Source organism: Trachurus trachurus (genome assembly GCF_905171665.1).
Source record: "Trachurus trachurus genome assembly, chromosome: 11".
Taxonomy (NCBI): Eukaryota; Metazoa; Chordata; class Actinopteri; order Carangiformes; family Carangidae; genus Trachurus; species Trachurus trachurus.
The window spans coordinates 14629982-14654178 of NC_139904.1; the positions used below are offsets into that span (position 1 = coordinate 14629982).

The 24197-nt window shown below is 41.7% G+C and overlaps 1 protein-coding gene across 2 annotated transcripts in view; it reads right to left on the reverse strand.

Moving 5' to 3' along the window:
* The window catches only part of LOC310993609 (RNA-binding motif, single-stranded-interacting protein 3), a gene marked incomplete at both ends in the record, with an annotated part of 259796 nt that overhangs the window by 195528 nt on the left and 40071 nt on the right, over positions 1–24197 (reverse strand). For both annotated transcript variants that reach the window (XM_083982008.1, XM_083982009.1), the window contains one exon: positions 9635–9847. In XM_083982008.1, the coding sequence (XP_083838134.1) occupies positions 9635–9847 (213 nt within the window). The remainder of the gene's footprint in view (positions 1–9634; positions 9848–24197) is intronic.

The following is a 24197-nucleotide window of genomic DNA, read 5'->3' on the forward strand; positions in this document are numbered from 1 at the left end:
CAGCTGTAATGCTTTACAGATGTTATGGGTGTTTTTAAAGCCAATACTACAGCCCCAGGCATCCATATATGAAAACCCATCTGTGCATAGATGTCAATGTGTGTGAATGTGTGTGTGTGTGTGTGTGTCTGTATGTGTAGCTGAAAACCAAGGCATGATCAGAGTGAAACATTAGGAATTAAGGTCACATCTACAGCTCAGATGTGTGATTTATGCTCCCCTGCTCCACCCTGTCATTGACTAATCACCTGAACAGAAAGTAACAGGTGCAAACTGATTTGCTCAAGAGCGATTTCACAGATGAGACGCTCCGAATTCGCCATTAAACACAGCCAAGAAACAGCACTAAGCCAGCAATGACATGTAAATATGACAGTCCGCGTGATCTGAACAAGAGACGACACCCATTTAAATCCCTGTAAGATCTGCCAGCACCCTTCCTAATCCACACTCTTACATCTCCCATTGTGTCCAACATCTAATATCAACCACGAACCGCTGCTAAATGAAGACTGGTGGCATACCACAGCCAGGAATTTGCATGGACCGCCCGCTCTTGTGAAATAGGAAATGAAACATGTGGAGGCTTGGAAGCTTGGTCAGATTCTGGATATTCCTGTGGTCTGGCACTCGGGGTTCTGTGGCCGGGGCCTTTAATTCCTAATGGTGGAGAACGCCAAGCTCTGGTCACGACAGGAAATGCCTGCTAGGTGAAACATCCGCTCAAAAAGCATTCATTCAGAAGTGTCAAATACACTACCGGTCCAATGTTTTAGAACAACTCCACTTTAGTAGTTTTTATTGAAATTTCAGCAGCTCGAATCCAGTGAAAAAAACCTCACATGGTACAAAAGGTAACAAATAAATTGCCCAAGGTGAGAAAAAAAACCTCTCTGTCAGTACAAAGCCAGTGTTGGCACAAAGTGTGTTGCTTCACCCCTCTGAGGTATTATTAGGACAATACTGGAGGGCAGGAAGCACCACTGTATGTAGCTATCAGAATGGTGAGAAAGAGGGAAGTATCAAAGGAAGACAGACTGGTTGGTCTGGGGATTGTCCTACAGCAAGTTAATGACCCAAAACAGGAGAACAGAACCAGACGGTGGCTTTACATGGAGGAGCAGCTCAGTCGCCAGACTTTAACCCACTGGAGCTGGTTTGGGAAGAAATAAAGACCTGCAACCTGCAAGCATTATACATTTGTGGGAACTCCCCCTGTGTTGGGCCAAACTTTTTGAATAATACTGGGTAGAACTAATATCATAAGCATGTTTGCCTGCTGAATAAGTAAAAAATGTTGATTAAATTTAGTTCAATAAGAACATCCCCAAGATTTTCCTCATTTTCTAAAACCCCGGTTGTGTATTTGTTTTATGCTTTAATTTCAGAAACACTGAGACAGTGAATTATGTAACTTTAAACAACAGCTGGAAAAACTTCACTGGTGTTGTGAACAAGTTTCCCTACAAACAAAGTGCTTTGTCATCATGACCATGTTAGTTTGGTTAGGATCCAGTCAGCTACCACAGTATTCGGCAGGGAAAGTCTGTGTTTTTACAACCTGGCCCCGGATCTCATATTTGTTGTTTGGCCTTTTGGTCATCACCTCTATGAACTGTCATGCCAAGATATACAGCCAAGATGGCAGTTTGAGTTTGTGAGGGGAAAAAAATAATTACTTATTTGACTCAAATAAAGCCGGAAAAACACCAGTTAGAAAAGTGTGATCTACTGGGCTTATGCTGTTGTTTTCAATGCGTGAAAATACAATTAAGGTGTGAAACATGTAATTTCCACTTCCCTGACAGTTCCTATACCAGATTTAAGTGTTACTGTCAATCAGGAAAGCTGTAACCCAAAAACTTTTCAACATTTTAACAGAGTACAAACAACTTTTATAACGATGCTGATGACTTACGTGAAGGTTTTGTATTTAACACTCCTGTAGAATAGACATGGCTATATTAACAGTATAAAAACCGAGCTGCAGTTTTTTCTAGCAATACCTTCCAATGTCTAGATAATAAGTGTTGTTTACATTTTGCTTCAAAAAATTTACAAAAAATATATATATTAATCTGACTTGGAAAACACATTATATTATTAGTGTTGGCAGTGGTTTTAATGGTGTGAAGGAAATTGAAGCTGAGGTACTGTATTGACTAGAAGCTGTACAGTAGATACTGTCAATACTGTGCGTGAGCTGGTGACTGGGATGGTTAGTAAAGGAGTGTCATAAGTAAATGAAGGTTGGTACACAGAGACACACTCACGGCACTCAGTCACTCTGCTTCAGTGTGCACTGTTAAAGCAAATTAAGGAGGCCTTGGCAGCCTTTTAATGGTCTGTCACAGTCTAACAGGTTTAGAGCGCTTACAATGGACCCAGGCACTAAGCCCGACAGCTCGCGCTTAATTGTTGAGACCGTGTGTGTGTAAGTGTGTGTACTGTTAGAGCCATTTTGTGCCTGTAACTAAAGTCATTGATTCTCATTATAAGGACAGATAAGATAGACACTTTCTGCCTGTCAGTGTGTCGTCCTGGCTAGTTCGATAAAACGAGTGCTACAGCTGATATGTTTGGATGAATGCGTTGCCAATATCTGTGTTTTAGAGCAAGTGATCTAAAAACCTAAGCTATTTGTGCACATGTGCATCTTCACACAGCTGAATACAGGAAGTCCAATAAGTGGCTGTTTTCCACATAAAGGAATCATGACATTTTTTAGCAACTGAAAACAAACCATCTCCACGCAGAGACAAAGACATCCGAGGCACAAGGCCATAAATGGATTGAGTTATTGACTCAAGCATCCAATAATAAACAAAACATTAAGTGTCTCAATGTTCAAGTGTTGCCTGAAGAAATCAACAAAGCAAATAAAACCATTTGTTTTCACTCCGTAACCCACGCTCTATCAGCCAACAAAATGGTCCATGAAGGACGAGGTGACGCTGCCTAAAAATCCCTCCTAAATGGTTGGAGATTCTGAGCTGTGTGACCTAGAATATGTTTGACAATCTTCTTTTAATTAGGCCTTGAAGACACGACTCATTCCAACTGCTGTCCCGAGAGCTAAATTAATTACTGAGACAAAGCCCATTCTAGCTCATGGCAAAGATGAATCATTGCAGTATTTGGGGAATGAGCAATGCTCTTCATTCAAGGGCTGATGAAAGAGACTCAGACTCTAAAATGTAAGCTAATGTACTTCATCACAAAGCTTCCATGAGGCTCTCGCAGCCGCACTGCACATGTACAGTACACAAAGACATCTGCTGCTTCTGCGATTGAGAATTCATAGCTAATCTTCTCTTGGATGAAGTGTTTCTGTGAAGGATTCATCAAAAATCAAATATAAAGTGGAACTTTTCACATGGTAATAGTTTTTCCACAACATCCTTTCTCCCACTCTCATTCCCTACTTTCCATCTGACATGCCATCTACACTCTCAAGGATCTGACAACTTTCTGCTTTCCTGAGCGATTCACAGATAACTACCCTCAACTCTGTTTCCTTGTACAGGCCATCAGCCAGCGGACGAGCCCTCACTCGCTGCCAGCAGGCAGGCCATTCATTCAGCTAACTGACTGTGTCATCTGTCAGCCTGCGTAAATGGGTGTTTGTGAGTTATGGCTAATTAAGCAAATCACAACACCCAGGGTTGTGCCAGAGTCTGGGCCTCACAAAGAGAGACAGATCAAAAGGTAAGTCAGTAGGATGGAGGTACTGTATCAACACCTGATGAATATGAATATAAAACTGTGGAAACTGTTCATTTGTTTTGTTCATTTTCAGATGTCAACAAACAAATGCTACCATTGCTGTAGTTAAAGCACTGCTTTGGTTGCTTGTACAATAAAATGGAATAGCAGAGCAGCACTTTGCAATCAACACTGGATCATAATACTTTCTGTCCTGTTCATTTTGTCTATTCCTCTCACTCTGATTATCACTAATTTTCTCTGCCTCATCTCTGACTCTTCAGGCCTTGTGAATCTGAAGATGTGCCGGGAATCTTTACAAGAGTTGTATTGACTAAATGATTGGCCAAGGTGTGCTCGGCAAGTTTAATGAGGTAACATCCAGAGTTTGCTTAGGCAACACCTCTAGATTAAATTGAAGGTTTCACAGGGATGTCCACGTACTCAGATGATAACCCATTCAAATGTTTTTACTGGGAGAAAATGTGTCTTGTTATCTAGGCCTGATAAGACAAAAATTCCACATAAAGAAGCAAAGGATAACATATGGAAAGAGTTGACCTGCCAACAGTTCTTGCAGCAATTCTTCAGCAGTGGAGTATATGTTGTCCTATGGGAGGGAAAAGCTGGTCTTGTCTCTTGCAGCACATGTGTAGGTGTGTGTTTCTGTCTGTATCTTATGAAGAGGGATGATCTCTGCAGCAATACACAGACGCAATGCAGGGTGGCCTTCGAGTTCAGAATTCATCCCCCAGATTTTCCAAATGTGTCCCGTCTCAACGAGACAAGAGCACCAACAACACATCTGCATGAGCTTTAATTATCCTGGTCATAAGCACACTACATGGATGCAATTAGCTGGAGTACACCAGTTACTGTAAATCCTCTTCCTCGCTGTGTACAGTTAAATAGTCCACAGCAGCGATTAAGCCAGGACACATGTAAGATGTCCAAGCACATCTAAGATGCAAAATAATGAAACACTATGACACACATGCATAATATCCGGATTGAAGAGACCAAGATGATTGAAGCAATGTTGGAAACATCTGGATATTAAGCACTTTAGAGATAATCTGTTGACAGAGGAGGCATACCATCAGAAATGAAACAGCTCTGGGGTTCAGACAGAAAAAAATGTGTTTATAGAAGCAAAGAAAGTTGACTAAGAACATATGCTCATGTCTCACTGACTGTGTGCAGTCACACACATGGAAAAGTAACAGGGAGGTGGCTTGCTCAAGAACATCTCATCTTTAGATGCTGAGGTTGGCACAGAGAATTACCTCTATCACTTTATCTCTTCTCAGTCAATCCAAGATTCAATGCAGAGGCTAAACCACTAGTCAGCCATCGCTCCCACCATCATCCAATTCAGTTTTTCTGAGCCCTTTGAGGAAATGGTTACTCACACAAAGACCTGTCTGATTACCACCATGGCAATCTCAGTCAAAATGAGGGTTAGGGTATCCAGGCAAGTACAGTGCAGGTAAAGGAAAGGATCAAGGGAAAGAAGGCACACCTTTGCTGATTGCAGTCAAAGAAAATACTGTAGTTGTTGAGGAGAGAATGTGGAGCAGTGTTGGTCAGAGATTAATATTTTACTTCCATTTCGTATCATGCTTTACCACATAATACAAACACTTTTAACTTCTGCACCAATAATTTGCTTTTCTCGACAAGTTAAAAACTCCATACTGATGACAAGATCGATGAAGCCTGATTATCTAACAGAAATTAGTTTTTCAAAAGATGACGCATTTTTCTCCCTCATTGTTTTAAACCCATCGTGAAAACAAAACATATAGTAACCAACCGATGGACCATATTATATTATGTACAATCCTACATAAGCATAGAAAACAGACAAAAGCAATTAACAACTACAATGACTATTAGTCAAATTCTCAATATTCGCTATAGAGTTGTCTGTTCTACCATATGCACTGCAGAGAAGTAGCTCATTAAAAGTGTGCTTTTGGGAAAGAAAGAATATTTGTAATGTGAAAATGAATTACAATAAAAATGACAGAAGAGAGGAAATTAAAAAGTGCTATATACATACAGCTGGGTCCAGATATGTAGAGAGAAAATTTCTCAAAGCTAGAGGCTGCATATCAAATATCCCGAGAGCAAAACTCCTTGAGCAGAGTGGAAACTCATTTTACAAAGTCCACACTTTACCTGACACTGCATGTCCAGCATTATTGCCATCAGCCATAAATGGACTCTGTCACACCAATTACTGGGAAGTATCTACTGTACACAGAATGTTTCGTTTTCTTTGCCACTGCACTTGTGATCAATTCTTCAGAGACCAGAAAATCTAAAACATGAGGCTTAGTCACAGTCAAGGCTACAGCAGTTTTTGCAGCCATCAAAGTCATTGGGATATCTGTACCAAATTTCATGGGAAATCATCCAATAGTTTAAGACATATCACTAAAGTCTAAGCACCAGAAGTCAAGTCAACTTCATGGTGGCAGTGGAGTAACGTTGGTGATTTGCCAGCTGGGCTGGTGAATGTGCAAAATCTAATGACGATCCACCAAATAGCTGCTGAGTTTACCATAATAATGGACAGACTGGCTGACACTGCCATTGGCAACCATCCACCTCAACTATCTTCCTATGACTTTGGTAAAGATATGGATGTTAACACATTCTGGACTGGGGGGAAAAAAACAACCCAGGCAGCAATTATCTTTCCACAAAAATGCATTTAGCAAGGCAAATCTGTAGAATATAAAAGTATTTTGTCAAAGTTAGCATTGCATATTTACAGCAAGTAATACAATCTCTCTCTCACCCTCTTTCTAGTCACATCTCCTGACTTCTACGTGACTTTCTCCACTGCTGTTTTGTCATACCACCTTCCTCCCTGAGGGATCTTCATCCCACCATATTAAGAGTGGAAATGTATCTGCTTCTATTGTAATTACAAACCCACTGGAGGCAAAGCTTCTTGATCTCTGCTGGATCCTTGCTTGCTTTTCTTTTTGCCTTTATTTACTCACCTCTCTCAGCCGAGAAGACAGACACATGCTGAGCTATCAGTTCTGTTTTTCTTCCCTTTCTGTCGGGCATTTTTGTATCTAATATTCCTGAAATTATAATAGTATTTAGGGAAGCAATAAAATGACAAGGGAGGAATAAAGGGGGGAGATTTTCAATAGAAAGAAAGTGCAAAAAGAGATGGTGAGGGGGCAAGCGTGGGGGTTGCTTTAGTTGTGTTTGAATTTCTCTTCCATATACAGTATGTGTTTGCAAATGAGAAACTGTAAAAATGCATAAAGCAGAGTGAAAGGCAAGAACCAAGCCTTCGCTTACTCTTAGCCACAGGATTAGCCCTCTCTAGGCACTGGGAATCCTCCTTGAGGCCAAAGTGTCGGCTTGTAACAGCACTGGACAACGACATGATAGTGGGGGAGAGATTGCTTTCTGCAGGGGCAAAATGAAAACTGCTGAAGAAAAACAACTGTCCCCACTGTCCCATGAAAACAGGCAAGTCAAAGCCAGCAGAGCTTGCTGCAGGTTTAGAGGGTCAAGATGAGGGCAAGCGGTTGATAACCCTAGAGTGATCTGTAACCACGATGGGTTAGGCAAGTACTGTGAAATGTGGCCTGCTAACATCCCTCAACGACAGAAACACACATACGACAACAGAGAGGAACAAAACAAGACAGAGGTGTGTCTGCATTGTTTGTAGAGTGTGTCTGTTTCAAATCCTTTTAGGGACTTTTTTTTTACACTATCAAAACTTGACTGCCGGCATTGTGATGCACCCCATGTGTATTTCCTGGAATGTCTCAGACTTAGAAAAGGTATTATTATATATTGATGCAATACAAAGATGGATCCACCCATTACAAATGGACTTGTATTTTTTTCTTTAGACTATGATCAGATGCCTAAAGGCCGCAGCATATTGCACATTATTTTCATACTCACCCCTACTAGTTCCCTATGGATGCTGACACTGTCATCCTGTTTCTTAACTCTTTCTTCAGGATTTTCCATCAGACTAACCAAATGAAAAGTCATTAATTATGCTTGTTTTATTTCAGTTTCTTTATAAACCTGTTCAAATGTCATAATATGATCTTCTGTAATAATATAACAAACATCACATGATGCAAGAGTTTCCAGGCAGCAGCCACTTATAGCCTCAGCATCAAAATGATACAGTATATTGAACTGTGAGAAAAGTACGACGTGTTATGGCTGGTTTGAGTCATGGTCTAAACACAAGCAGCTACAATGGTAAAATGCAGTCCACAATTTAGAAAAACAGCACAAAATGATCATAAACTCACGACAACGACTTTTGATACTTGAAAGTTTCCCGTACTTGGTGCAGTGGACCATTTCCAGTTGTTACAAAAAGGACAGTGAGGTTCAATACTACACCTACTGTTTCTCTGGAGACACTACAGCTGAGTGTCTCTTAGTCCGATTATAGATTTTTATTTGCTGCTGAGAAAACCAATAGCCATATTTTTGTGAGGAGGATAAAAGTGAATTAATGTTTGTTTAAAAAAAAAAAAAAAAAGGTTAAGCAATACAAATTCATGGGTCACTCCTGGGTCCTGTGTCTGTTTGGATGTTGATGATGGGGACGGAAAGGAAAAGACTTTGATGTTTTCCAAGACCTTGTGAGAAAGAGCAATGTGGCCGAGCCCGACCACAGCTAGAACCACAGCATTTATGTCTGTATGGTGGAATGTTCTCTGCTTTTGCTTCCTGTTTGTGTACAACCAAACCCCTCTCCTCTTTGTCTTGGGTAGTGGTGGTACTGTATAAGTAATGCTAGTGTTTGTGAGTGACGGTGACAACTGTGTAAAACAAGTGAAAACAGTGATTATCACTGGAATCCTGTAACAAAATGATGCACACAAAACAGCTTGAGCACTCAAAGACAATTTCCTTCTCCCCTCACTGAAAAGCGACTGTGTCTGAATGAATGCCTACCTTGATATCACAGGAATAACATAAAAGGAATGCTGTGTGCCACCAGGAGCCAGCGCACAGCGATGATTATCGTATCTAAATCCAATCCAATTTCTTCACCCGTTGCATGTAAGCGCTTCAGGGGAGTCTCAACATGTTGGCAAATAGGCAGCAGGGAATTTAAGTAGTGTGTATTTAAGATGAGAGAATATCTGAGTTTCGTAATGGAAAATGAGAGAGAATGATTTGGTGTGAAACCTTGTAAATACATTTATTAGAGGAAGAAATAGTGCGATATAAAAAACTGCCAAATATTTGTTTCCAGCTTCGTGACTGTGACCTCAACATGACGATAATGAAATTCCTCAATTTGGCTCGTGCCTGAGTTCCAGTCACAGCCTGAACGTTACATTAGAAAACCAGATCGCACCAATAAAGTCAAATCAAACGGATTGCAGAGCCACAATTAATTCCAACGATAATGACAAGGGAAGCTGTCCAAAAGTGTCTCTACCTCAATTAGTCTCTCATTGCACTGTCGATGCAGAGGATGGATGAAAGAAAACAAATTAAGTTGCAGAGAGAAGAGAAGGAGAGAAAGAGAAAGAGAGAGAGGGTGAAAGGAAGAGATAAAGCAGGAGAAGGAGGTGGGGAGAAATAGTGAGAGGAAGTGATGTACACTGTGAGAGCTTGAAAGGAAAGGGTGTGGGAAAGAGGGAAAGATTAAAGGAAAGAGATGGAGGAGGGAGGGGAGAGGGGGAGGGGGGAGAGGGAGGGAGACGAAGAAAGAGAATTTGCTGGGTGCACAAGAGCTTCCCTGATAGTAACAGCCATTAATGGATACCAGAGAGACGGTGATTACAAATGAGAAGCAGCGCGGGGAGAGCAGACACATTCTTAGAGATGAGAGCAACAAACAAACTGGCAGAGAGCGAAACATTATTTAACAAGGACGTAGAAAAAAATGTGTAGTACTCACGGCTGTGTGGGCTGGGCAATAGGCGTAACTTGTGTGCGTAGACGGATGGTGGTGATGCGGGTGTTGTTGGTGGGAGAGATAATGCTGCAGACTTGCATGGGTGAGAGAGGGCCCGCTCCAGGCCCCCTGACCGCCACTGCTACCAGCGGTCCAACTGGAGCCACTCACAGCTGCCGCCTTGCTGCTGTGGTAACCTCTCACCGCTGCACTGGGCTGATGGAAAGAAAGGTCAGGAATCAATGTGGAGAAAGGAAACGGAAAGGGGGGAAGAGGGAAAAGAAAGAGGTTAGCACGGGTGAGAGACAGAGAAGAAGACAGAAACTGTGAGGAAGCGCCGTGACAAATGTTATGGACAAGAATATCACGAGCGGAACTGCGAGCAGCCTCCACTCGGCGGCGGGCAGGCACTGACAACTGACTGCCCGCTCGCTGACCTGTATCGAAAGAGAAAGCAGGATGTGGTGTTGATTTAAAATCTCCATACCAGCATCAAGATTGTTCTCACACTTTTCTTTTCACTCCAACTCACTTTCTCCCTCCCTTTTTCTCTCCTCAGAGCACCAGATGTTGTGAAACCGCCTTCTGTCACGGTCGAAAAGTGTTCTCGCTGGAAAAGTGCTGATTGGTTTGATAAGATGCTTGGATTACGGGGCTGGCAATGGGCTTCCTGGTGTGGCATTATGTATAGGGTATCAACAGGGTCCAAGAAACACAGGGCTGATTCTGCTGACAGGCCGGCTTATGCTGCTGTGAGATGGGTTACCTTGGCTGTCATGGCCACCGGAGCACAGTAAGAAAAAAATACAGGACCCACTGGGCACGCATGCTGGTCCGTGACACTTTAACAAGACCAGGGGCGAATACTGTATTTGCAAAATCTGCATAAACCTACATTTAGTCTCAAGACAACAGGTATTCCTGCATCAGGTAAAAACGTACAGCTGCTATTCAAGGAAACCCACACATCTCCAAATATGGTGATTTTGTATTTTTCCAAATAAAACAGCTGGATCAAGAGGTTTTATATGGGCTGAGATTCCAACATCATAGATAAATAAACCGTATAAAAACCCATTGGATTACACAAAGTATGAATTGTCAAAAGGCTGAGATTGTGGTGTTTATTTATTGAGCTCTGTTCATGCATCAATACAGAATACACAAAAGTGCCTCTCTCTCTCTGCACTACAACTGGGGGTCTGTGTACTGTAACACAAATGTATTCCACACAATAGAAAACAGGATGACCACCTCACACCAGGAAGAAAAACAACTCATTTTGTTGGATTTGGCTGTAAAATAAAAAAAATAAAAAAAAGTTTAATGAGAACGGGACCCAGGATGCACGATACAGCACGTACACACATCACACACCATTGCTCCTTTTGCTTTACTAGCACCTGCACAGTTTGTAGTGCATTCATACTGTCACACATTTTTTCCATGACAGAAATTACATTTTACAAGTACAGTAATTACTAGATTAAGACATATATGGCACGGTGTTTAATGAGTCATGGTTACAATAACTGATATAACTATAAACTGAGACCTGTAAAACCAGTACACTAGTTGCTAAAAATTTGATCAACAGATAATCACTTGAGTTAGTGAAAGTTAATCCTTAAGAAATTATTTTTTCCCCAAGTATTTCCCAACAGCAGAAGTGATGATTTGCTCCTTCTCTCTTCTTTCCATTAGTACAAACTGGGAGTTTTACACTGTTGGTTTTTCCAACACAATCAGTTTTAAAGACACCAATGTAGATTCTCAAAATTTGTCATGGCTCATCATTCTGTATACAAAATACGAGACTAATGGATGATGAAAATTACCATTAGTTGCAGTTTAGAGTGTTTAAGATAATCACTAGTGTGTGAGTGTACTGACAAAAACGTTGAAGAAAAGTAAAATAATTATTCCTCAGCAAATGAAGAGATCTTAATGGATTATTTATGCTTCTCTGATCCTTTTGATTCCGATTTCACTCTCTGAGCAAAAACACATGAAAATGATGCAATCCAAAAAACATTTAGCAGAGTTTCATTTACATGTGCTAACGCTGCGCAGAGCAAAGACAAACCAGCTTGAGTGAAGCACAGCTGTACATCACTAGTGAACATTAACGGTCCCCTTCGGCCCCTGCAGGATAGTCACTGAGGTCAGAGGCCAGCCCACACAGGGGAAACAGAGAGAGCAATAGCAGCAATATGGACGCACAGCTGTGCTTAGAAGGCTTGCCAGTCTCGTATTCTTCATCACGAAAGAACCGGAGGGGGAAAACGTAAGCCAAAGTTCAGCCTAATACATACAAAATATAACGACAGGTTTAGGGTTCATGTTAATATAAAACAGGAGGAGGCTGTTTCCCCCAAAGCAGGATAAATGAATTTATACAGTTCAGCATGGAGTCCATAGAGGAGCAAGAAAGGGGCCCACCGGTGTAATAAAACCATAGGTTCTGGGGGGGAAAGAGATAAATATGGGAAGCACTGATCTGGAATCAGTAGGTTTTGAACCATGTAAAAAAAAAAAAGAAAACAGAAATCTTAGCTGCAAGAAAAAAATAAATCAATCAAGTTTGTATTTTCTCCTGCTTTTGTCAAACACACAGAGTTGTTATTTTCTCTCAGGCCTTAAATGAAAGACTTAGTCATTGGGTCAAAATATGAGAACTGTGCGTGGGCAGTATATATTGTACCGAAAAACACATCAGCGTTTGGAGCTGTGCCTCACGGATGCAAGTTATCGAGTCCTATAAAGACGTCTTGGACTATTATACAGCCGATGCAAAAGCCAGAAGGGAAGGAGCGGGCCCAAGTATGATACATTAAGCTGCACGGCCACGGCTGCTACTTAAACGCAACTATTCACCAGTTCATAGAGTTTAAGTGCTGCTCCAAGCCATGTAACAACCTCCGCTGGCCTTATAAATGAGGATTATTCAGCCATTGAGGAGGCATTTGGAACCAATGCATCTATGCACAAGTGTTTTGTTTAAGCCTCATCTCAAGGGAGACATACATTTTAAATATGTTTCATGCATATGAGTTATATGGGATAACAGAGTCGTTGGGGAAAATGATTTAACGCTGCGTTGCAATGCTGCATGAGTGACAAGATATTCGGCCTTTACATGGCAGAGGTGGGGCTGTGTTTTAACATGAGGCTCAGATCCGGGGCTCTTGGCATTCCTTGACTGGAATGCATGATTGGTCCCCGGACTCGGCTTCATGTCACAGACTTTCAGCGGCTCGTCAGGGAGCTACACTCTGCCCATATTTCTTCATTTTATATAAGGGCCAATCGGATCTGCTTACACAAGGCTTTTCCTCCTCTGAGGGGGGATGTTTTACATGCAGGCCAACAGATGAATGTGTGTGTGTTGGCTATCCTCTACCAGCATTGTTTTCACTCTCATTTTTTTTCAAAGGGTAAATCATAGCCTTTGTGTTTTGTAGCTACCTCTGTGTAGGCTGCACTTTGGCAGAGAAGTGCCTGTTGAGATTCAAGCCATAGTTTGGGGGGTTAATAAGATTAGATTGTGCATTTATATTATACTTGCATTGAATATTTCAATAGCAGAAAGGTTGAAGGAGCCAAAAATCTGACTCTATAAATGTACTCTAAAACCTTTTTCTTTTTTTAAAAACTGCATTGGCCTACTACACAGCCGGCTCACACATTCACTCACATGATCATAATACATCCCACAAATAGAAGGATGTGCATTATTTTCTTGATACAAGATATTCATTTAGCTTACCAAAGAAGAAAAATGTAACTACTTCAGGGAGCCACTACGTTATCAGCACCATTTATTACTAAACATGCAAGTCGAGGCGGAATAATGCTTCACCTTCAGCTATGAAAAAGTGAGTGGAGGTTGTGGCTCCATTAATACGCTGAGATGAACCAGAGCATAGCACCTCTCCTGAGTCCATTTTTCACTGGTTAAGTGATTTCCTTGGCTCTCTCTCCCTGGTGACACTGCATGGTTGAGGGTGTCAGGGGATGGACCTTTGTGAATTACAGAACTCTTGCGTACCCCATTCCTCATATGGAAGTGGTTTCTTTATATAATGTGCTGCTCTAGAGGTTATTAAACCATGGGTCCTGTAAACCTCAATTCAATTCAGGCAGTGCAAAAGGTTGATTTGCTTGTCCACGGGTTAATTTTTTTTATTCCGATAACTAATGTGCATTTGTCATTAAACGACCTGAATAACTTCATGGGTGAACTGCAATTTTATTACTCTTGTATCACACAGTAAATCAAATTTAACCTGATTTCAGTGGTGATAGCAGTGTCAAGTCCTATGAGATGCAGTTAAATCTTAATGACTCCTGAACTGCAGAGAAGCAAAACACTGCTTCCTAACTCACAGGAATATTTTCTCTGTGAACAGTGCATGACCCCCCCCAGCTATGATGAAACCTCCACCTCGAGGTTTCCTCTAAGGAATAACATGGTCACACTTAACAATTCCTTGCTTTTCAGGAAATATTTTCACCATGAAATCTATAATACAATAGAACAAAAACAAGCTCAGTGTTGAGGAAGAAAACTCGGGTCTATTGCTGAGACATCAGATTGCTCTTGTATTACAGAAAGTTTAACAGGAATACACGTCTTTATGGCGCTCTGTGAAATTCTACAGTGTTATGGTTTCCGCTGGCTATATTGACTTTCTTGGAGCCTGAATCAAACTTCCAGTGGCAACAGTTTGTCTTTTGTTATTCATTTGTTATTTTTCCTGACAAGTTATCTAATTTTATCTTTAAGTGTAACCTGACTCTGAGGGTGTACTACTGAGCATTATGACTAATAGTCGTAGTCTCGTCTTATCTGATCGTCCTAAAGGCACCGTGCCCCACAGCTGTTGTTAGATACATGGGTACTGCGAGGCAGAAATGGTAATTTCCCACAGCTTAGATCCAAATCGAAATGTCCTGGTTTCCTGTTGGCCTAACTGTGCTTTATCTTTGCTCATCCTTTTTTTTTTTTCAAAGAGACGGGAGTGCTGCCAAAAATGCCCCTTTTACTCTATGTGTCATCTCCGTATTCCCATTTCAGAATAACGGACAGCCTCTAGTTCAGTGGTGCAAAGCTGAATCTCACTCAAAAACCCATTAAATGAACAAAAATGAGATCCCTAAAACATGACAACAAACAACTGAATAACCAAGTGCCAATGCATTTCTGAGATGAAGGTTGAAATGAATGGCGAGAGGCCTCAAAACAGGGACCAGGAAAGTCATCCCAGATGGCATTAGTTAGGGGATATTGTCTTCTAGAGGGCCCTCCACGCCTGGTTGCTCCATTTGGCCGGCTATGAAAGAGATGCAGCTTTCCTTTGGCATCTCTGATGACTGACTTCCTGGAAGCTGTGTTGCGTGAAATGGCCTCCTCTGTAGTCGCTCCTCTTTCGCTCCTCTTTGCCAATCCCCATCCTCTCACACAAGTCACCTTCTCGCCGCCAAGCATGCAGGCTCTGACTGTCACTACGAGCAGACGGCGGTATTAGATCCTCTGGGGGGTCACCAGCAGTTCCACCTACAGTACAATCCCAACAGGCACCCCTGTTCACCCACCCTCATCCTTTCTCCAATATTTTGAGGACCAAGTTCAAGCGTAACCAAGGCAACGCAATGGCAGGGCATGTCTGGATTTTGGCACGTGAGAAGTCTGACAGATTTCAGACTGCTTTTATTTATAAAAAATAAAAATAAAAAATGAAAAAAAAGAGGGAGGGAGGGAGGGAGGGAGGGAGGGAGGGAGGGAGCGAACAAGTTAGAAGTTACCCCCGGGGCCTCCACACACTCTACTCTAGCACCAGGACACAGAGAGCTGGCAAATCTAGCATCACACACTCTGCCTCTCTCTTTTCACTCGGCGACTTCTAGTAATGCTCTGAGAAAAAGAAAACACTTCTGCGATCTAAGATGGAAGTCTTCAGGGACGTGGAGGAAATGGTAACCAAGGCAACTAGGTCAGAGGGTGACATTATACCCAAGGACAGCTGATAGACACTCACACAAGGAGTACAGTACTATAACTTGGGGTGTGTGAGTAGCCTATGGTGTGCACGGTAAAGAGTCCGGCACTGACCTGACTGTGAAATCTCTACTGACTGGAGTCCCAATACAAACTGCTGTGGCCCTACAGTACCTCTTCAGTGGCAAAGCTCCAGTCTCCAGAGACGAAGAGGATCCACAATGTAACCGTCCTCAAGCCATGCACTGTTTTCAATTTCAAGGTATTAAGTCCCACAATATACTGTTTATATATTCCAGCTCGAGCGAACTGTGTTTACTTCTAAAAGAAACTTGTTTTCATACCAAATACAGCTCTGAGTCTTTAGAGGTGTGGAAAGAGGGGAATAGGATGTGAAGTGGAGGTGCAGAGGGGGCACACGCAGAGACAAAAAAGAGAGAGGAGGACAGAAGGAAATATATTTACTGAAGGAGCCTTTGACCTCGGAGAATCTTTGACGAACAATAATATGACCCTTCCACACTTGGAGCTCTGAGTAAACCTCAAAACTTTCTGTTTCTGTTATCCTTCTCTCCAAATATTTTCCTTGGCCTGACACATGTTTATGCTCTGATGAACCGTGAGCCTGGGGGCTGCTGCTGTGAAGCGGATGTAGAGCCCCAAATTTGCATCTTGACATCCTATGGGAAGTAAATGGAAAGACGTGGGGGGTGATCAGACCAAAAGACAAACTCACTTTATTGAAGTGTGCTGATTTTGTTAACATAAATGCTCAAAAGTACTCAGTGCTCCATTTCCCGCTATGTTCCCTCAATCTCCCACTATGACTGGACTAACAAGACGACGCAGCATCCACCCCCTCAGTGGGGAGGGGACATAAACATTTACACAGGGGCACTTAAGAGGGAGATGAAGACCTAATACTGCAAGACACGGGCTGGTGGAGTGACTGGGCAGTGCTGATATTTTAGTCAATTCACAAATTAGCTGATTGACACACATTTTTGTCAACAATGATCATGATAATCAGTTATATTCAGTGCAGTTGTGTCGGAGTACTGTAGTCCTCCTGCAGCAGATCTTGGGTCTAGGGATGTCACGATTATAGATTTTCATTGTATGATTATTGTCAGAGAAATAATCACAGTATTACGATTATTATGCATTCATTAATTTCACAACATATATGAATGTGTAAAATCAAATACAGTCAAAATATAATTACATTACAAATGTTTAAATATTTTCAGTATCTACTATTCATATATAACCAATTATTAATCCTCCAGGGGAAGTGTTTTAAATATTCAAATCATTAATTGTCATCTATACCAAATGTTCAAATGTTGTTGTTTTTTTAATCACAAATGAGATGCTAACATTTAAATTCCTACCAATTGTATGTTACGTTAGGTAAATGGACCAGTATTCCTTACATTTACCTTAACTTTTTTGCACATCTGCCTCTGTGTTTCCAAAATAATCTTTTTTGGAAAGTGACAGTATTTAAGAATTTTTACAATTAATTAATTGTGGCGTTTAATACCGTGATTAATTGTGAAAACAAGTAATCGTGACATCCCTACTTGGGTCTGTGTGTCAGTGTGTCTGAAAAGTCAGTGGATCCAGCTCAGGATCAGGAGGCACTTTTGTGATTGGACAGTGAGGAGAGCAAGAAAAAGGGGCCGTCCACCGTGGAAGACACAAGGTCATCAAGTGACCTCCTCAGAGGAAGTGACCTGACTTCCTGAGACAAAGTCAAGCGTAGGGAGGGTGAATGGATGTGTCACTTAGAAATGACAAATTTTGCTGCTTTACTCAGAGGACTTGTTGAGGGGGGAAAAAGGACAAATGTCACTCCTGTTTTCAACCACTGCTGCTCATAACTGACTACACATCAAGTTACTGTCAGTGTGGCGCATTTTCTTGTTCTCTTTCTGCTCGGGTCTGTTGGGGTCAAACACATTTCAGATGGCATTGCATTAGATTTGGGCCTACTCTGCACCATGAATATCGATTGGACAATATTTACAACCTAAGATTTATAGGTCTAAGTATCTAAAGGTAAGCTATGGGATATAATGATATCTTCATTGCAACCTACTATAACACTTGCGTTTCAGTCATTCACTAATGACTGTAAAAAGGAGAAAACTATAAAAAAAATCTTGTGCTTCCACTCATAATAAGAACACCAAATATATATTTAGAATTACAGTAATCCAGGATGTAATGCACAGTGCTTCAACCTGAGACAGGCTGTTAATGTCTGCTGCTGAACTATGATTACAGCTGTTTACCCACTGGGGCAGGAGAGCTGTGTCTGAGTGGATCACACCTCCAGACAAATGCTTTCACACTGACATTTCAGTCCTCTCCTTATGTATGCTTTTTATACACCCACTTCTCTGGCTCCATCACTTTGTCTGTTCTCTTCACTCTGTCACTGTCTCCTTTTGTCCCTCTCTCTGTTTGTCTCTGTATCCCTGAATGTCTTTCCACCTTTGTCTTTACCTCTCTCCCCCTCCATCACTCTATAAACTGTGGGGATAATGGATATCTTTGATTGCTCGAGGCCTCTGAGTGTTGTTTCAGAGCTCTGTTCCATTAAAAGCAACACCTAAAACTCAGGATTGTGGTCCACTTCTTTTCTTCTTCCTCATCAATGACTGAAACGTTTTGCATGGGCTGGTGCAAAGAGAACAACCAGGACTGGAACACTAACCTATACACAACCACATCCACACCCATGGGTCCGAGGTGGAAAATGTCTCCAGCTTGAAGTTTCTGGGGAGCCACAGTTCAGAAGATATCACATGGTCCGCTTTGTATTAAGAACAACAATGTTGTTGTACTCGTTCAATGCGGATTAAACTGAATCTATTCTAAGCAACCACATGAATTTCATATCTAAATGTAATAAAAGGTTATTTTTCCAAATTCCACAAACTGATAATAGCTACAATGAACAGTGAAATCCTACTAAAGGATTAACCCACCAATAAGCTTCCAGCAACAGGAAAGACAAAATCAGAAACGAGCCAGCATGTGTAAGGAATCACTCTCGAGTGGATGGACTGTATAAACAAGACTGTGTGAACTCGAATGAATATTTTAGAGGCATATGATTCCAAACAAAGGAAAACAAAGACATAATTAGACAAGATTTCACCTGGGCCAGTGCAGCCTGACACAAAGAATTAGCTGCATAATTTCAAATTTTGTTTTCCTGGCTTCATGAATCTGCCCTTTAAAGAGGAACTATGCCTAAATCTGGTCACTTTTCCTCTGTTTTGCTAACCCTCCACCTGGTCATGTGCATTTGTTTTTAATGAAGCCGGCGAAAAATCAATCCATGGAACGGTGGATAACATTACATAACATATACAATGTTACGACATATATAGACGTATATTTATGTAGTCTTAACTGTCATAAACAAGAGATTACAGGTTACGGAGTGCGTTTGTGACGCGGTGCACAGAGACGAGAACAGGTTACGGAGCGCGTTTGTGACGCGGTGCACAGAGACGAGAGCTGGGACACCGGGGCGGCGGTACTACACTGATGTTGCAAGGTTGGTTTTCAGCCATGAGAAGCCAGGTGGAAGGCAAATAGCCTCCATTCTCACTCGTAACAATTAAGACACAAGTCATGTAGTTAACTATCACAATTACTCCAGAGCTTTTTAATTAGGGTAAAAATGTAGAATAGCCACGGGAAAATCCTGCTTAGTTCCTCTTTCAATGTTCACAGACGAAAGGAAAAAGGTGAGAGACTGAAGAAAGAGGAGGGAGGGATCCACTTAGAGGTTGAACCTACAGACTACACAAATGATCCAGTGGGCAAATGAGCATGAACAAAAATGAAACAAAATTTGCTTTGCTATCTATCTGTCTTAACCCTCCTTAACATCTGTGAGGCTGAGCCTGTTAGCATGATAATATTTGTTAAGTGTACTGAGTGCAATGTACAAATATTTGCTAATTTGTACTTAACACTGTGTACAGCTGAGGCTGATGGGAAAGCCACGAGTTTCGTAGGTCAGTGATGTAAATCAGAGCACCCTCAAGTATCACACACAGCCGTCATTAACTGGCATTTTATCTTCATATAGATTTTGCATCATATTTCTCAGACCTTTCAGCAATCATGACATGTTCATGCATATGAGCCATATTTAAAAAAAAAAATCATAATAAAACGACGTGGTACCATGGTGACCAGAGATATCTAAAGTGTAGCTTGCGGCAGGACAAGCCGGCGCTCAAATTTGGCTGTGTCTCTGTCACTGACGCATCCGTCCCAGCCGGCCCAAAGTGAGGAGACGGGAAGAGGAGAGGGGGAGTGTAAGATGAGAGGACGTGAGCATGGCTTTGAGGTGACGTAGAGTCTTCCATGCAGGCTCTTGTTTGTTTGTCATAGGCTGTTGAAGTCTGAGTCCCTCTGTGTGTGAGACGGAGAAAGGAAACGAAAGAAAGAACGAGTGGATGACAAAGCCAATGAGTGGAGCCTTCCATGGTGTCTTCCACTCTCTCCCTCTCTCCTTCTGCAGTGTCCTTGGCTCTGTGTTCCCTCCAGATGGGCTCTGGTTGCTGCAGCACCTCTCAGGATGATGTGGACCCCAGCTGTCTGCTGCTGTTGCTGCTGCTATTTCTAGGCCCGTACCCCTTTCCACCTCAAAGAAACCCGATACCACCTTCAAATGTGCACATCTGTCAGGCATCATGGACTGCACTGGGCATCAGAAGTGCAGGTACAGAGAAAAAAAGTTGTTTACTTGTGTGAATGACAACAGAAAAATCAGCAGAACCAGCTTTTAAGTGTAAAATCTTTGTGTAATCATTGCATGGGGAATTTGTCACACTGCGTTTTAACACCAGGCCACAAACTGCTGAGCACATAGCACTTTCAAAAAAGACCACAAATAAATAAAAAGACAAAGTCATGCAGACGTGCATACTCATATGAATGATAAGCCCAAAGGGTCAAACTCAAAAGATGGAGAGAAAATGTCATTCTCTTCCATACAGTTACTCTTCCCTTCTCTCAGGCTTGAAAACGCCTTTTTTTTTTTTGTTTCCTTGTCTCAGTCAGATCCCCACGGAGGCTGGAAATGAAGAATTAAGACAAGAGCATGAGAAAACAAACCAAGTTGCAACAAAGTCGGGGAACACCGCAGTCCTCCAATAACAACACTTCTTGATAAAAGTCTATTTTCTCGGCACACTGTCTCCACATGATGTTATCAATTTTCTTTAAATTCAATAAAGTCTCTCCGCTCAGATGAAAACTGTATAGCTTTGAGATGAGCACAGTCTTGTGCAAGTTTCCCATATGAGGCTGCCTACTGCAATATGACTTGCTGAAATGCTGAGGATGTACTGCTGCGAGAAGCCATTATGAACACAGATCATTATTAAACCTTGGGCTTTGTTTTGATTTCCACTAAAGAAGAAAAGACAATTATCCGCTGAGTAAAGAAGATGGATTTTTCCTCTTGGTTAAGAGGTGGATCAAGCTTTCATATTTGCATAGGTTTGTACTACAAAGCAAAACTATTTCTAAAGGACACAGGCAGAGACCCTTTTTTTATGCCGCTCTAGATTTGCAACCTTGGGTGAGAACGCACGTGTCAATGAGAAAACATTCACAATATATTGAACTCAAAAAGGTCAAATGAAAAGGCCACGGTTTTAATAATGAATACTGTGTTTAGCACAATATACAGTATTTAAAATAAATAAGATGAATTTTCATATCCCTGAATTTGAAGAGCAGGCCACTTTAGTGAAGTGTTTACACCCATTCAAATGAAAAGTTTGGGCTTCTTTATATATCATGGCAATGAACATTGTTCACTGTAAAGAAGGATCCAAACAAAGTATCATATCTCAAGCTCCATCTCCTGCTCTGCTATCTCTCCATCTCTCTCCTTCTTATGAAAGACGGGGCATAAGGGACTCCAGTAAAAAACAGAGTGATCCCACCACTCTGCACCCCAGTGGAGCATAACAGGGTACGCATGTAGAGTCACGAGCACATTCCAGCTCCTCTCTAGACCGCTAACAGGACATGTCGGAACAGTGGCTCTTGGCCCTGCTGAGAAGAGTAGACAGCTATACTCACTATTGAGATGACTGTACCGTGATGCCAGTGCACCACCACTTGTCAGATAATGTGGCCCTTTTTGTTCAAATGCTCTTTATGTCTGAGGGTCAAATGTGCTTTTTCTCTGCCCATTTATAAGTGTTGTTGAAAGATACTTAAGGATTTGCTCAGAGACACTTCAGCGTGAAGGCGAATAGAAATTCAAATCACCAAACTCCTTAGTCCTTTTGAAACACCTTATAGTGCAAGGTGAATATTTGCTGCTCATGGTGTTAGTGCAGTGTTTTTCAACCTTGGGGTCGCCAGGAATTTAAATGGAGTCGCCTGAAATGTCTAGTAATTGATCAAAAAAAATGTTTTAAAAAGACTGATAAAAATATTTTTTTAATTAATTATTATTCTTTTTTAAATTATGATTAAAAACACCACAGGCAATCTTAAACAACTGTATTCTATACTTTCACTTTCTCGAATATAAATCGAGTTCAAATAAAATCCAGCTTATAAAATCTGAGCTGGCGCATCTTGATTGACGCAGGTCGCCAGAAATTTGTGATGTCAAAATGGGGTCACGAGCCAAAACAGGTTGGGAACCACTGTGTTAGTGATAGTTCTCTGTACCGGGAACATGGCTTCCTGTCTCCTGCCACACTTACATATGAACGTGCTGCTCTGCAAGTGACAGGATGCTGAGCACATCACAACAGTCACACAGCAAGAGAGGATAAATGGGAGGTGAGATGTCAAGTGATGCACATTACCAGCACAGCAGCCTAACAGATAATGTATGGACTGCAGGTTCTACACAACATCCACATTAGGGGGCAAGGAGAAGGCGTGGCCAAAAGCCAGGGCAAGCCTTATCAAGATGCATCTGTAAAGGACCATCTTCACTTTAAAATTCCTATAGAAACACAAATGCAACATTTACATACACACCCTGACTGTCAAAAAAACACTATTTGTGCACATTTATTTTTATAATATAGTAATTATGTACATTGTCAGCTGGTTAGTCGATCATTTTAAATGAGCGTCATATGATGCACAGCGTGGAGTGTCAAGTAATGAACATCACTTTCTGCCCCTGTCATCATTTCTCAGGAGCCACATGATTTGGTGCACACCGGAGTGTTCACTAACATTCAGCAAATGGCCAAAGTAACAATAAATCAGAAAACAGCAGGGGAGGGTACACGCAGGAACACTGAGTCAGCTCGAGAAACTTCATGATTTATGCCTGTCTGAGCCATCAATCTCTGTAATGTAATCAGAAAAACAGTAATAGCCTCCGCATCCAACACCACGAGTCTTCTTTAAGTTTGTAGGGTCTAATGAAACTATCATTTGTGGTTTTGGTTTATGTTTCGTGGTCAAAGTTTTCAGTGGCAAGATGCATTTCACTGCACCGTGCAACACAAATCCTCCTACTGCAGTATGCATCCTCTGGGGCCGAGCAGGGCACGGCAGGCAACTGCAGACGGAGAATCACAATGTCCACATGATCCACAGCCTGTTTTATACGGCCTGTCAATCTGTGAAAGAGCAGTGCAGCCACACTGAATGCAATTACTCATAGTGCACATACATGGCAGGGACCAGAGATGATGTTCATGTGTGAATGTGAACATGTTCATTCATGTGCAGGAACTAACAATAAATAGTGCAATAAGGTTTTTGACTATAAACCCCACTGAGTTTCTATTTTTTTTCCATCTTGCCTTATTTTCCAAGTCAGGCCACAATAGTCACTCAGGCCTCTTTTGCACATCTTCACTCTGGCAGATAAATGAGTGTGATTTCTTTTGACAGCTCGGGTATGGAAATGGAGCCACGGGGTAAGGGAGGTGACATGATATAGACAACAAAGTCAAGCGAAGAGTCGGAGAGAAACAAGGAGCCCCTAAAGTGAGATCCAAAAACAGGACTCTTGTTGATGTGCTAATCTGTCAAAGTACCAAAAGAAACTGAAGTGACACATTGAGACAACAAAAACATGACCCAGACAAAAAGATACGGTGTACTTTTGAACATGCTTGTTCACAGAAAAACATCCTTAATCTAACACAAGCAACACACTGCTGTTGTCCTACTGTACAAGGCCAGCCCACAGTTAAGTATTTTGCTGAGCTTCCACAGCGATGGTGTGGCTGAACAGACTAAAGTCCTTTTTTGAGTGGGGTGACTGTTTGACAGGTCAGAGGCAGCTATTTTATCAAGGGAGTGTAGGAAACCACATCCAAAAAATGCAGTGTGCATGCTTTCAGATCTGAAATGTGATCTTGTGTGGCCAAATCACTTAACACAGCGTGGCCAGAGAGTGCATTAACTTGCAATGTGGAAGCGCTGGTATGGTTTTTCCTAAATACTAGAGGCCATTTGTCAGAGCGACAGCATAGGCAAGTCGACAACATGAGCAGGCGCTCACATGAGGAGCTGCCTTTGAAGGCCAAA